Source organism: Lissotriton vulgaris, chromosome 2_2 (assembly GCF_964263255.1).
Source record: "Lissotriton vulgaris chromosome 2_2, aLisVul1.2, whole genome shotgun sequence".
Taxonomy (NCBI): domain Eukaryota; kingdom Metazoa; phylum Chordata; class Amphibia; order Caudata; family Salamandridae; genus Lissotriton; species Lissotriton vulgaris.
Window position 1 is genome coordinate 224,204,566 of NC_141688.1, and position 12,790 is coordinate 224,217,355.

The 12,790-nt window shown below is 48.7% G+C and overlaps 1 protein-coding gene across 2 annotated transcripts in view; it reads left to right on the top strand.

Annotated features, from left to right (window-relative positions):
- Positions 1 to 12,790, top strand: part of NTPCR (nucleoside-triphosphatase, cancer-related) — a 376,293-nt gene that overhangs the window by 230,034 nt on the left and 133,469 nt on the right. For both annotated transcript variants that reach the window (XM_086959590.1, XM_086959588.1), the window contains exon 4: positions 10,148 to 10,357. In XM_086959590.1, coding sequence (XP_086815716.1) covers positions 10,148 to 10,357 — 210 coding nt within the window. The remainder of the gene's footprint in view (positions 1 to 10,147; positions 10,358 to 12,790) is intronic.

Genomic DNA, 12,790 nt, shown 5'->3' on the forward strand with positions numbered 1-12,790 from the left:
TCACAAACCAACGACGAGGGCGGGGACCAACCTGTAGCTTTCATTAGTAGGAGGCTACTCCCCAGGGAACAGAGGTGGAGTGCGATTGAAAGGGAAGCTTTTGCTGTGGTCTGGACTCCGTGTTCAGACCGACCACAGACCCCTCAGATGGTTAATGCAGATGAGGGGTGAGAACCCAAAACTGTTGAGGTGGTCCATCTCCCTACAGGGAATGGACTTTACGGTGGAACATCGCCCTGGTACAGAACACGCCAACGCTGATGGTCTGTCTAGATTCTTCCGCCTTAGTGTAGAGAACTCCCAAGAGGGTGGGTAGTTCTCCCCACTTTCAGCTGGTGGGGACACGTGTTAGACCTGACACCCTTGGCATGGTTTTCCCCCATCTTTTTGCCTCTGCCTCCTGTATTTTTGATGCTGTGCTGGATTTCGTTTTTGCTGGTTTAGATGCTTTGGACACTCTGCCACTGCTGATCAGTGCCAGAGTGTAGGTGCTCCCTATGGAAATTGTGATATTGATTGGATATACATGATTGGCATATTTGCATCACCAAGAAGTCCCTAGTAAAGTGCACTGGGTGTGCCAGGGCTGGTGATGACAGATGCTACTATGGGCCTGTAGCGCTGATTGTGCCACCCACATGAGTAGCCCTAAAATGGTGTCTCAGGCCTGCCACCGCAGTGCCTGTGTGCAGCCTGTGAACTGCCCTGTCCTCCTGTCAGTGTACCCGCTGGCCAGGCCTAACTCTTCCCTTTTTGTGCGCATTGGTCACCCCTATGGAAGGATCAAGGTACACCCTTGGGCAGGGTGCAGTGTATATGAAAGGTAGAGCATGTACTAGTGCAGGTGACATGCTCTGGTAGTGAACAACAGCCATTTTGTTTGGTCACTGCTGCAAGGTTATCTTGCTCCATAGACTAACATGGGGGAGCTGGTTCCAATGGCTACCAGCCTATTTCCCATAGGAGCAAGACAGGACATAAGAGATTGGTATCCCTGAACTCAGAATTTAATAACACGTCTTTTAGGAAAGGTTGTTTTTAAATTCTGTGTTTGAGAACAGTACTTTTAGAAAGTGGCTGTTCTCTTGTCTGACCTTTCTGTGTGCCTTGGCCTGCTTGTGGATTGACTGTCTGGTTTGAGGGTGACCGGGGCTGGGGAGCCCCCAGGAGGTTGGCTGAGTCAGCCCTAGGCTGAATGACTGCATTTGCAACTAGAGTGGTGGGAGGGGATAGCACCTGGGACTGAATAGGGCTGTGCCTGCCTACCACATGCTGGCTCCACTTCCTGCCGGGCGGCTGACGACCCTGCCCCTCACTCTGAAAAGAAGAAAGAAGCCAGGAAAACAAAGTGATCAAGCAACACCCAAAACTGGTTCAGACCGGGCTCAGGACCCACTTGCACAAAGACTTCAAAGACTTTTAGGGGTATAAGTATAGGACCCCTAACAACAGATTTTCAGATTTCTACAATCAAGAGGAACCTCTGCCAGAAGAAGAACCGCTAAGAAGCTAAGGAAGACTGCTCTTGCTGTGTGCTCTGGGGCTGACCGGTTTTGCTGCTCAACTGAAGGAGAGAAGAAGGGGACTTTGCTGTGTGCTGTGACCCCTGCCTGCTTGATCCCAAGACTTTGCTGTGTCTGCAAGAATCTCCAATGGCCTGAGAAAAGCTGGCCTCCTGTCCTGGAACCCAGGGTCAATAGGTTCCCCAGAAACTACAAAACGCTGTGAAGATCGTGCTTTGTTTGCTACTTGGTGCGTGATTTGTAACTGCTGGCCGTGCAAGAGGATCGGTGTGCTCATCAGCACATTATTGCGGATGATCGGAGGTTCATTGTGCCTCCCTTCGTGATTTATCCCCCAAAAGGATCTGGTGGCTTCACGAGCGCTCTGCCCGTCTCTTCCACCCTAAAAAACACCGTGCCGCTAATCACCGCCGCTGCCCGGGGCCTGCATTCTCTAAAAAGTCCTCGCTGTCCCTCGCTGGGGCCGCAGAGAAGAAACCGGAGGATCTACGCCCTCATTGGCTACAAGAGACGAGCCCCTCAGCAACACTGAAGCCTTGTTGGCGGCGCCGCGCTGGGATTGGTCCCCGGGCCACCGCGTCCTCGTCAAGCTGCGCTGTGAGTGGCTGAAGCAAGAGAAAGCCTCGACGTCACGAGGGGCCTGTCCCGTGAGCCGCGCTGCGAGTGGCTGAAGCAAGAGAGGAGCCTCGACGTCACCAGAGGCTCGACTGTGGAGCCGCGTCCAAGTTGTGAAACGCCGAAGGAGCCGTGTGCATCATCCCCGGCCTGCCGTCCTCGCGTCTGAAAGGTATTTAAGCTCCCCACCGCTCGTTGGATTGTCGAGAGCGGACGGAGAGCTAGCGGGACCGGCAGAGGCCGAGTGAGGGTCGTTTTCTTCAAATAGACTCTCTGGTGCAAACACGCTAGAAGCGCTTCCTTAGAACAGCGCTGGGCACGATATTGGGCCATCGTTTTAGTATTACCGCCCGCATATATTTTTCTTGGCTATTTGAGACTGAGACTGAATTAACTTCCTGAATAAGTGCAAATCTGCAGAAGAATCAAATTATTTTATGACTGCATTACCATTGGTTTTTACTGCCTAAACTAGATAAAGATATTTTTGATATACTTACCTGGGTGGTGTCTGTTTGTGGTGCATTCTGGGATTATTGTGTGTGTTAAGTGCAACTACCCTACACATTGCCTTGGGGATAAGCCTGTCTGCTCGTGCCAAGCTACCTAGGGGGTGAGCAGGGGTTATCTACAGTGTGTATCTCCTGACCCTGACTAGAAGCAAGGGGTCCCTATTTGGACAAAGGTACTTACCTCTGCCAACTAGAGACCCCCAGTTCTAACAGGAAGGTTACATTTTTTTCACACGAGGAAACAGGAAGGAAGGGGGAGTTGGGGGGTGTTTGGATGGGACAGTTTTGGGGGATTGGGAGTGGGGCAATCGGGGACCAAAACCCTATCATGAGTCTGGGCAAGGAGGAGATTGAGACACGCACAACAGGGTCACAATACCTCCATGATAGAGGAGGGGCCTCCCTTATGTTCTTATCCTGGAATGTGAATGTAATGGACAGCAAGCATAAATGGGGAATGGAATGGAATGGAATGAATATTGTTTTGCTACAGTAGAACCACTTAGTGTGCAACAACTGTGACTTCCTGTGTAAAGACTGATACACGTTACTCACCCATGTAGGATTCACGGCAGGCTCCCGAGATACCTGTATACTATCTCGTAAATCCATTCAGTACCAGGTGTCAGATGTGGGGGTTGATCCCCAGAGATGCTGGGTGGCTATGGGAGGGTCACATGGCAGGGTAGAAACTATATGTGACATCCTGGTATTTTCCGTCGGGCCTCCAGACACAGGAACAGGATAGAATATTGGTGTGGATCGCGTCCATCCCCAAAGCACTGCTGGTGGTGGGAGGAGACCTGAACCTTGTTCTTTGGGAAGAGCAGGACAGACTGATTAAGGGAAGAGTCCCAGAGACGATGCTAGATTGAAGAATTTTATGGGCTAGAGGACTGATGGTGAGCTATGCATCCTGGAGAGAGGCACTACTCCTATGCAGTCAACACAATGTAGAAGAGGTGTGGCGCAGCGGCCAGGGCGACTGATGCTGGACGCTGGGGATCACGGTTCGATCCCCTGCTCCGGTAGCGGGGTCTGCTCAGCACCATGTGACTCTGGGCAATAGCTCTCTTAATCTTCCCGACGGCCCCCAGCGCCTGGACACCTTCGGTTAATTGTTTGTGGTTTACAAATACTGGACACACATGGACACAATGCAATCAATGTACCAATTAGATTACTTCCTCATTCTAGCCAGGCAAAACGGCAGATGCAGGAATGTGCAGTACCTGTTGCAGGAGGAGGGGTTCGCACCACTTACCGCTGACGTTGCTTGCCCAGTAAGGCTTATGGGCTAGAAGTGGAGGCTAGGCCCATGGATCCTTACAAAGTGGGGCTCCTAGTGCTACTTACTCAAGGCCATGGAGGCATACTTTAACGGCAGCAAGGGCTTGATATCATTCAGTACCATAATGTGGGAGGCCTACAAAACAACATAGCCTTTACAGTGGGTAAAACGATTGGGAGGGAGTGAGCAAGTGGTGAGAAACCAGAGCAATTGTTGGACTGGGAGGTCCAATATGTAGCACAACCCAGTGAGCAGCAGCCCGCATTGAGGTTGTGAGGGCTGACTGTCAGGAATTGACTCACCAGGAGGCCAGGGACCTGTTCTGAGCAAACCCAGCACAGATTGTCTGAAGTTGGGAATAAGTCTGGGTAGCTGCTGGCATGGTTGCCTTGGAAAGTAGGAGGGCTGGCGGTGGGTGCCGAGAATACAGACAGGGGGGCACTTGGTAGGATTCGGCCCCAGAAATAGCATGGGCTTTTTTGGAAGACCTCAGAGATCTCTATACCCAAAGGTTGGACAGCAGCCGTTCTAGTGGGTTGAGTGACTTCTTTCGCTATATCCCGATTGTGCGACTAGAAAAGGTTATGGCGAAATCCCTGGATGGAGACTTGCAGGAGGAGTAAATAGCAGAAGCAATGGTGAGTTGAAGGAGAAGAAATCACCTCGCCCCAACGGATTTACGGTGGAATTCTTTCACTGTGTAAAACAGCAGGGGGTGAAACTGCTCCACAAAATGTTTATTGAGGCACAGTCCCCAGGGATACTTCCCATTGATCTGCGACAAGCACAGATTTGATCCTTAAGCACTCCTCTTATCAACTGATCTCTCTCCTTAATATCGAGACAAAGGTGTTGGCAAATTGCCTGCTGCCAGTGATCCACACTATTGGCCCCGGACCATTTGAGCTTCATGCGGTACAGGACCACCAGACACAACATTAGACGCCTCTCCGGACGTTTAGCCCAAGTGGGCTGCCAACAGGAATCGGCAACACTGCTTGCACTAGACGCTGCCAAGGTGTTTGACACATTGGAATTGCCATACCTTATAGTTCTACTGGAGAGAATTGACTTTGGCCCATCCTTCCGAGCCTGGGTTCCATTACTATACACCCGCCCCACAGTCCATATCAGGGTTAACAATATGCTCTTGGTGAGGTTTGCATTGGAGAGGTGGGCGAGGCATGGTTGCCCAATGTCCCTGCTTCTGTTTGCAGTAGCCATGGAACTGGTGTTGAGCTGGATTAGCAGAAACTCTGTGATGCACGTGTGACATATTAATTGGGACAAATCTTGTTATATCCACTCGCAGGATGGCGACCCAGAGACATCTTGAGAAGTCCAGTTCCAGTTGAGCGGTGGGAATCCAGGTATCTGGGCATTTACATCACTCAAGATCACCATCTATTCTGCAAGTAATAACCTCGGAAGGCTTGGAGGATATCGGGACAGATGTGGACCGATGGCATAAACTACAGTTGTAACTGCTCCGGCTTGCAGCGCTTTACAAAGTTATCAACTTACCTACATTTTTACCGTTTTAAAAATGCAACCAAATACACAATTGCCATACATACTATTCTAGTCAGGCAGGCCTTACTAACCTGTAAAAGTATCCACAATGAGCTCGGAGGAATGCAGTGGCGTGACCAAATTCAAAACCATCTGATAAGAAATCCAATAACTTCATTGACTCCCCTGCTGATGAGTTATAACCTCTTTCCATATATAATTTGTCAAAGCTCATTCAATATGTGGAGTATATTTTTAGAGCGTCTGGGCGTCTACACTTCTTGATAAATTGTACCACATCTGCAGAACAACAGCTGATATTGCTGCTTGAAACATTTTCTGAATCACTGCGAGAGTAGGAGTCTCCGACGATTCAGTTTGACTCTTGTCTGTTGTGGGTCTTCTCCTTACCATTGCCTGGCCCGTTCATAGTGAGTATCAAAGATATTGAGAAAAGTTTCTACTTTCTTCCTACTGGTCATTTTTGTAAAATATATGTTGAAAACGTAATCCCTGTCTTAAAAACAATGTACGAGGTAGCAAGTGATTCAGGCACTCTTGCGTTCTCCATGCGGGAGGCTTTAATTACAGCACTTTTCAAACCTGGTAAGGCAGCTGATGTATGTGAGTCTTACAGACCCTTATCTTTGATTAATTGTGACGTGAAAATCCTTGCCACGGTCTTAGCCAATCAGCTCAGTCTCCTCATGACCTTCCTAGTGCTGCCTGATCAGTCTGGCTCATACCAGGAAGAACAACCTCACACAATGTGTGCACTCTCTTTTCATTATTACAAGACATCAACCCCAATCTGACTGCAGTGGCTGTCTTTTTAGACGCCACCAAGGCATTTGATTCTCTGGAATGGGACTATCTACTGAGTATTGAGGCGCATGGGTTTCCCCTCTTTGTTTCTCTCCTGGATAGTTCTCTTTTACAACTAGCCAAGAGCGAGGGTTAAAATAAACAACGAGTGCTCTCCTTACTTTCCTGTCTCCTTTGTCACTATGCAGGGATGCCCGCTATCCCCCTTGCTATTTGCTTTAGCTGTGGAGCCAGTACCAGCTAAGCTCCAACAGCATCATTGGGAGTATGCGATTTGGTATCCTACTAGACATCTGTTGGTATCCCTTTACGCTGCTGATATTACCTTATACATGAGAGACCCCCAGGTGAGCCTCAGCCCAACTCTCCAGGAATGCATCAGCTAAAGAGGGTGTTCTTAAGTTATGATTCATTGGAAGAAATCCCAGATCTTCTCCCTCACCCCCAACACCCCACGCTACACTCCAGACTACTCTCTGAAATGGTGCGATCTGGAGGTCAAATATCTTGAGATAGTCATCTCCAGAAACAGATAGGAATTAATTTGAGCTCTTTACGGCATAACGCTATCTATCCTCACAGACTCTGTAATATGCATGGATTTCCATGCCCCAATCTCTAGCGGGCTGTATATCATTCATGAAGATGGTTATATTACCCAAACTGCTATACTTCTTTATTAATATCCTATAAAATCCTGGCCGTCAATTTTCGAGATCGCTACAGATACAACTCTTCCGGCTAGCTTGGTGAAGCAAACAGTCTACACTTCATTTGGATGTATTGGCCTCTGCTAGGTTTGTGTATTGACTGTCTGGCTTTTGAGTGACAGGGGCTGGGGATGTGCATTCTGTTCAGACAGCCACATGGGGGGGGGGGAGGTGAGTCCTGCCTTTCGAGGGTATATCAGGGCGGGGCTGAATAGACCTCGGCTGCATTTAGAGTTCTGGGAGGAGATTTCTTTTCCACCTGAATGAGCCTGGTCTGCCTTTGACAATGCTGTCTCCACCTCCTGCCAAGAAACTGCAACAGAGAGGACAGAACTGGTTTTGGCTGAGCAAAGAGCTTCTCTGCCACCAGAGAACAAAGGATTTTGTGCTATAAAAAGTGGGCCCCAGACTCAAGGCTTTGATTACTTCTCCAAGGAGAAGAACTTGATAAACTGAGGAGAAGTACTGCCCCTTTGCTGTGTGCTGTCTGGGGTTGGCCTGCAGTGGCTGTTTCTGCCAAGGAAAGGACCAGGACTTTGCTGTGTGCTGGGTCCCCTGCCTGAGGAAGACCTAAAAAGGATTGAGGTAGAGCGTGCCTCCTTTTTGGAAATCTGAGGGATACAGACACTTCACCCCCAGCTCCCCCTGAACTTCCTTGCTGGGAGTTCGGACCTGCCAGGAGGTGCCTGTTGCTGTTATGGGCCTCTGGAGGATGTTCCTGCTGTTGGGAGCTGGGAAAGTAACGCAATGACGAGAAGCGCAACACATCTGCTCCTGTTTCCGATGCATCACCGAAGAGGCAGACTCAGTGCCTGCCTGCGGCTCGAGAAATCGCCACATGGAGTGCACCGAACTACGAAGGCCGACATCACTGCACCATTTCCGACGCAGGCCCAGCTGTGTGACTGCTAGAACCAACGCACCGTGGGACCGTGGCTGCAGAAACCAATGCATCCCAGATCCTCACGCAGCGTATCTAGGCGCCACACCTGCAAGAACCCCGGGCTGCAATAAAAAAACGACGTATCACCTCCATGCATAGTAAGAAAGCGACGCATCGCATCCCCTTCAGTAAGGAACCGACGCAACACCACCCCTGCGTGGCAGTGAAGCACCGACGCATCACCTCCCCTGTAGTAAGGAACCAACGCATCACCTTCTCTGGGTGTAAGGAACTGACACATCACCTACCCTGTGACAGTTTTTGTTTGTGAGCGTGACGCATCCAAGGTACTTTGAGTGAAGTGTGTTGCATCTGCGATTTACTTTGAACAGAACTGTTTCTACCTTTTGAAAGTCATATATTCTGATTACTGTATTGTGGATTTTTGTTGTTTTGGTCTTGTGTAGTTTAGATAAAGATTAGTTATTCTTCTAAACTGGTGTGGTGTCTATTTATAATGTTTCCACTGTATTACTGTATGTGTGCACAAATGCTTTACACACTGCCTCTCAGATAAGCCTGTCTGCTCGTGCCAAGCTACCAAGGGGGTGAGGAGGGGTTATTTTATTAATATCCTATAAAATCCTGACCGTCAATTTTCGAGATCGCTACAGATACAACTCTTCCGGCTAGCTTGGTGAAGCAAACAGTCTACACTTCATTGGGATGTATTGGCCTCTGCTAGGTTTGTGTATTGACTGTCTGGCTTTTGAGTGACAGGGGCTGGGGATGTGCATTCTGTTCGGACAGCCACATGGGGGGGGTTGGAGGGGGGTGGAGTCCTGCCTTTCGAGGGTATATCAGGGCGGGGCTGAATAGACCTCGGCTGCATTTAGAGTTCTGGGAGGAGATTTCTTTTCCACCTGAATGAGCCTGGTCTGCCTTTGACAATGCTGTCTCCCCCTCCTGCCAAGAAACTGCAACAGAGAGGACAGAACTGGTTTTGGCTGAGCAAAGAGCTTCTCTGCCACCAGAGAACAAAGGATTTTGTGCTATAAAAAGTGGGGCCCAGACCCAAGACTTTTTGATTACTTCTCCAAGGAGAAGAACTTGATAAACTGAGGAGAAGTACTGCCCCTTTGCTGTGTGCTGCCTGGGGTTGGCCTGCAGTGGCTGTTTCTGCCAAGGAAAGGACCAGGACTTTGCTGTGTGCTGTGTCCCCTGCTTGAAGAAGACCTCCAAAGGCTTGAGGTAGAGCGTGCCTCCTTTTTGGAAATCTGAGGGATACAGACACTTCACCCCCAGCTCCCCCTGAACTTCCTTGCTGGGAGTTCTGACCTGCCAGGAGGTGCCTGCTGCTGTTCTGGGCCTCTGGAGGATGTTCCTGCTGTTGGGAGCTGGGAAAGTACGCAATGACGAGAAGCGCAACACATCTGCACCTGTTTCCGACGCATCACCGAAGAGACAGACTCGGTGCCTGCCTGCGGCTCGAGAAATCGCCACATGGAGTGCACCGAACTACGAAGGCCAACATCACTGCACCATTTCTGACGCAGGCCCAGCTGTGTGACTGCTAGAACCAACGCACCGTGGGACCGTGGCTGCAGAAACCACCCCTGCGTGGCAGTGAAGCACCGACACCATCACCGCCCCTGAAGTAAGAAACCAACGCATCACCTTCTCTGGGTGTAAGGAACTGACACATCACCTACCCTGTGACAGTTTTTGTTTGTGAGCGTGACGCATCCAAGGTACTTTGAGTGAAGTGTGTTGCATCTGCGATTTACTTTGAACAGAACTGTTTCTACCTTTTGAAAGTCATATATTCTGAATACTGTATTATGGATTTTTGTTGTTTTGGTCTTGTGTAGTTTAGATAAAGATTAGTTATTCTTCTAAACTGGTGTGGTGTCTATTTATAATTTTTCCACTGTATTACTGTATGTGTGCACAAATGCTTTACACACTGCCTCTCAGATAAGCCTGTCTGCTCGTGCCAAGCTACCAAGGGGGTGAGCAGGGGTTATTTTATAAGCGTATCTCCGCCTTACCCTGACTAGGAAGAAGGGTCCCTTATTTGACAATAGTACAAACCATTGCCAACTAGAGACTCCCATTTCTAACAAAGCAGGAAATAAAAATTCTTCCAATAAAAGTGCATATAATTTGTGGAAAATTCTTGTGTTTATTGAAAAGACACCTGTCATGTGTTGTGCAATTTGTTTTTCTTTTTTGCTTCTTAGTTCTGCTGTTAATTGTTGTTTATTTTTTCTCAGGTTAAAACTGGCAGTATTAGCAACAAAACTGTATGTGTTTTGGATGAAATTGGTAAAATGGAACTCTTTAGTCAGTCATTTACTCAACTTGTGCAAGAGATTCTGAACAATGATTGTGTTTTGGTGTTGGGTACCGTACCAGTACCTAAGACGAAGCCACTGGTTCTTGTGGAAGAAATAAAAAAGCGAAGGGATGTGAAGATATTCCATGTAAGTGTAATGAAAGATGTTTATTTATTTTGTCAATATGTTGTATTCGCTTTATAAAGTTCCTTTAAAAATTATTTTCATATATTCCAAACACTGACAGTTTATTGCACATGCTTATTTACTAAGACATTAGCCGGTCACAGTTTTTTTAATAATGTAATTTGTATTGTTTCTGCTATATTTGCATATATCCGATACCTATGCATTATATTCTTATTCCTACTTAGCCAATGTCCTCGTTGTGAGATTATATTCTTATTCCTACTTAGCCAATGTCCTCGTTGTGAGAAAGTGCCCTCTTTCTGCACGGTTTGCCCCCACTTTTGGCTCAATTGCTGATGTGCTGTGGCTGAGTGTGCCCTCGGCTCCTGCTAATCAGGTACCCAGTGTGAGAAGTTGACCTGGTATATGCTATCCACTAATGAAAGTGGGCCCCTTGCACCAGTCCTAACGCCCCTTATGATGTATGAGGTCAAAGATAACCTTTAGAAAGCTATCCTAGTGTAGGGTGTGGAGAGCAGCCTTCAGGCTTAACCTTGAAGGAATGTAAAGCAGCTTGTTTTACCAGAATATCAACTTTAGTATTAACTAAATGAAGGGAGTACCACATAGTAGTTATAAAAATATGTATTTGTTTATATAACACTCTCTAGTATCCTCTACACGAGGGTACAACACAAAGCATACAATACTTTAGCAAAGAAACTGTTGTAAGTAGTGTGTATAGAACACGTAGAATCGCTGAGACCCCATGGTACCACATAAGGTGAGGTGACAGGGACCCCACAGCGGACAGGTGCAGTGTGTTAACACGACTGCGGGCTCCGTACAATTCTTTGGGGAGGTCACAGTTGCAATTTCAAAGTTTAAGGATCCTTCTCGGCGGACTTTAAGGAAACCCTTTGGAACTTAGGAGGTTGGAGAGCCACCCTCCCTGTGGATACCGGAGTACCAAAAATACCTATCCCAGGAGAGCCAGGTGCATAGGTCTGGAGTGGTGTCGGAAACCGCTGTCGTTTTCAATAGAGGGTTGCAAAGAAGAGCTGCTGCCAGGAATGAAGAAAGTGTCCGCTGGAATCCAAGGGTGGATTCATGATGGAAGGAACCTGAAAGCAGAGGGGACAGAGTCTGGGTCACTTCAGGGTGACCACGGGACGAATGTCCACCGATGTTGGATGCTTCAGGTGGGAAGAAAGGATGCTTGACTCTACAGCCACGAGGACCAGGAGATGTCAATGATGACCAGGTGCAAGCTATCCCACGAAGGATGTAGAGTGCTGAGGGGTCTGTTTCCGGCTGGAGCACCAACAAGTCTTTGCAACAGCAACCCATACAGGAAGGTCAGGCAGGTTACGGTGTGGACCAGCAAGGTCCAGGGGACTTATCAAGCTGTGGGGGGTCAGGGCACGTCTGGAGCAACTGGGAAAGACCAATAGAATTCAAGATGACCCTCAGGAGGACCCACAGGCCCAATGACCATGAGTCGCCAGGGGACCTCGAGCAAGATCACAAAGTACCAGCCCACGGAGCATTTGGTGTGAGGAGGCTGGAGTTCTTTGGTGGAAATACTGCTCTGGATCAAGGCTACATGGAGTACAATGCACAAGCTCGGAATCGCCAACAAGCATATGCACTTGCAAAAGTACGCGGTACACAGGGGTTTGGGTTATGTGGTCCCCACGAGGAATAATGGCCTCAAACTTGTTGACGGCAGCTCGACCTCAAAGAACTATGGAGCCCATCTCCTGTGTTGCTGGAGCCTTCGGAGACCGCAGGAGCTCAGAATCAGTATACCGGTCAGTTGCGTTACGGTGCCTGCGAATGCAGGGGAGTGACTCCTTCACTCCATGGGAGATTATTCATATGTCCTTAATGCTCCACAGGTTTTGCACGGAGCCTCCAGATGGTCAAAGGTCAGTGTTTTTTTGTTGCAAGTCCAACAGCCAGGTATGCCCTTATGTACCCATGGGAGAGGGTTGGACAGATTCGGGGGATCCTCCTAAGGGAGAGTCAGGACAAGGGGAGGATACTCAGACATCCTTTGTCCAGTTTTACTCCAGAGCAGGAGCCAACAGCTCCCACAACTAGTTTGAGCTGGACTATGCACAGGGACACCAAGTGTACCCCAGATGCAGACTTACAGGCACTTTTGAAGTGCACCCACCCAGCCCCAATACACTACATCCTGTCTGGGAGGTGGTTACACCTCCCCTCCCTGTAACAGGTTGCCTATTGTCCTGCATTCCCCTGCTCGAGCTTGGTTCAGCAGCAGGAGGGCAGAAATGTGTCTCTGGTCGGCAGCTATAATTTTGTGTGACCCGGATGGAGAGGGTTGGCACCGGAAAGACCAGTAACCCCACGAAGCTGACTTCAGAAGGCTGGAATCATACCTCCACACCTTACTGGTGTGGTGGTATGATTCCAAGGTGTTTG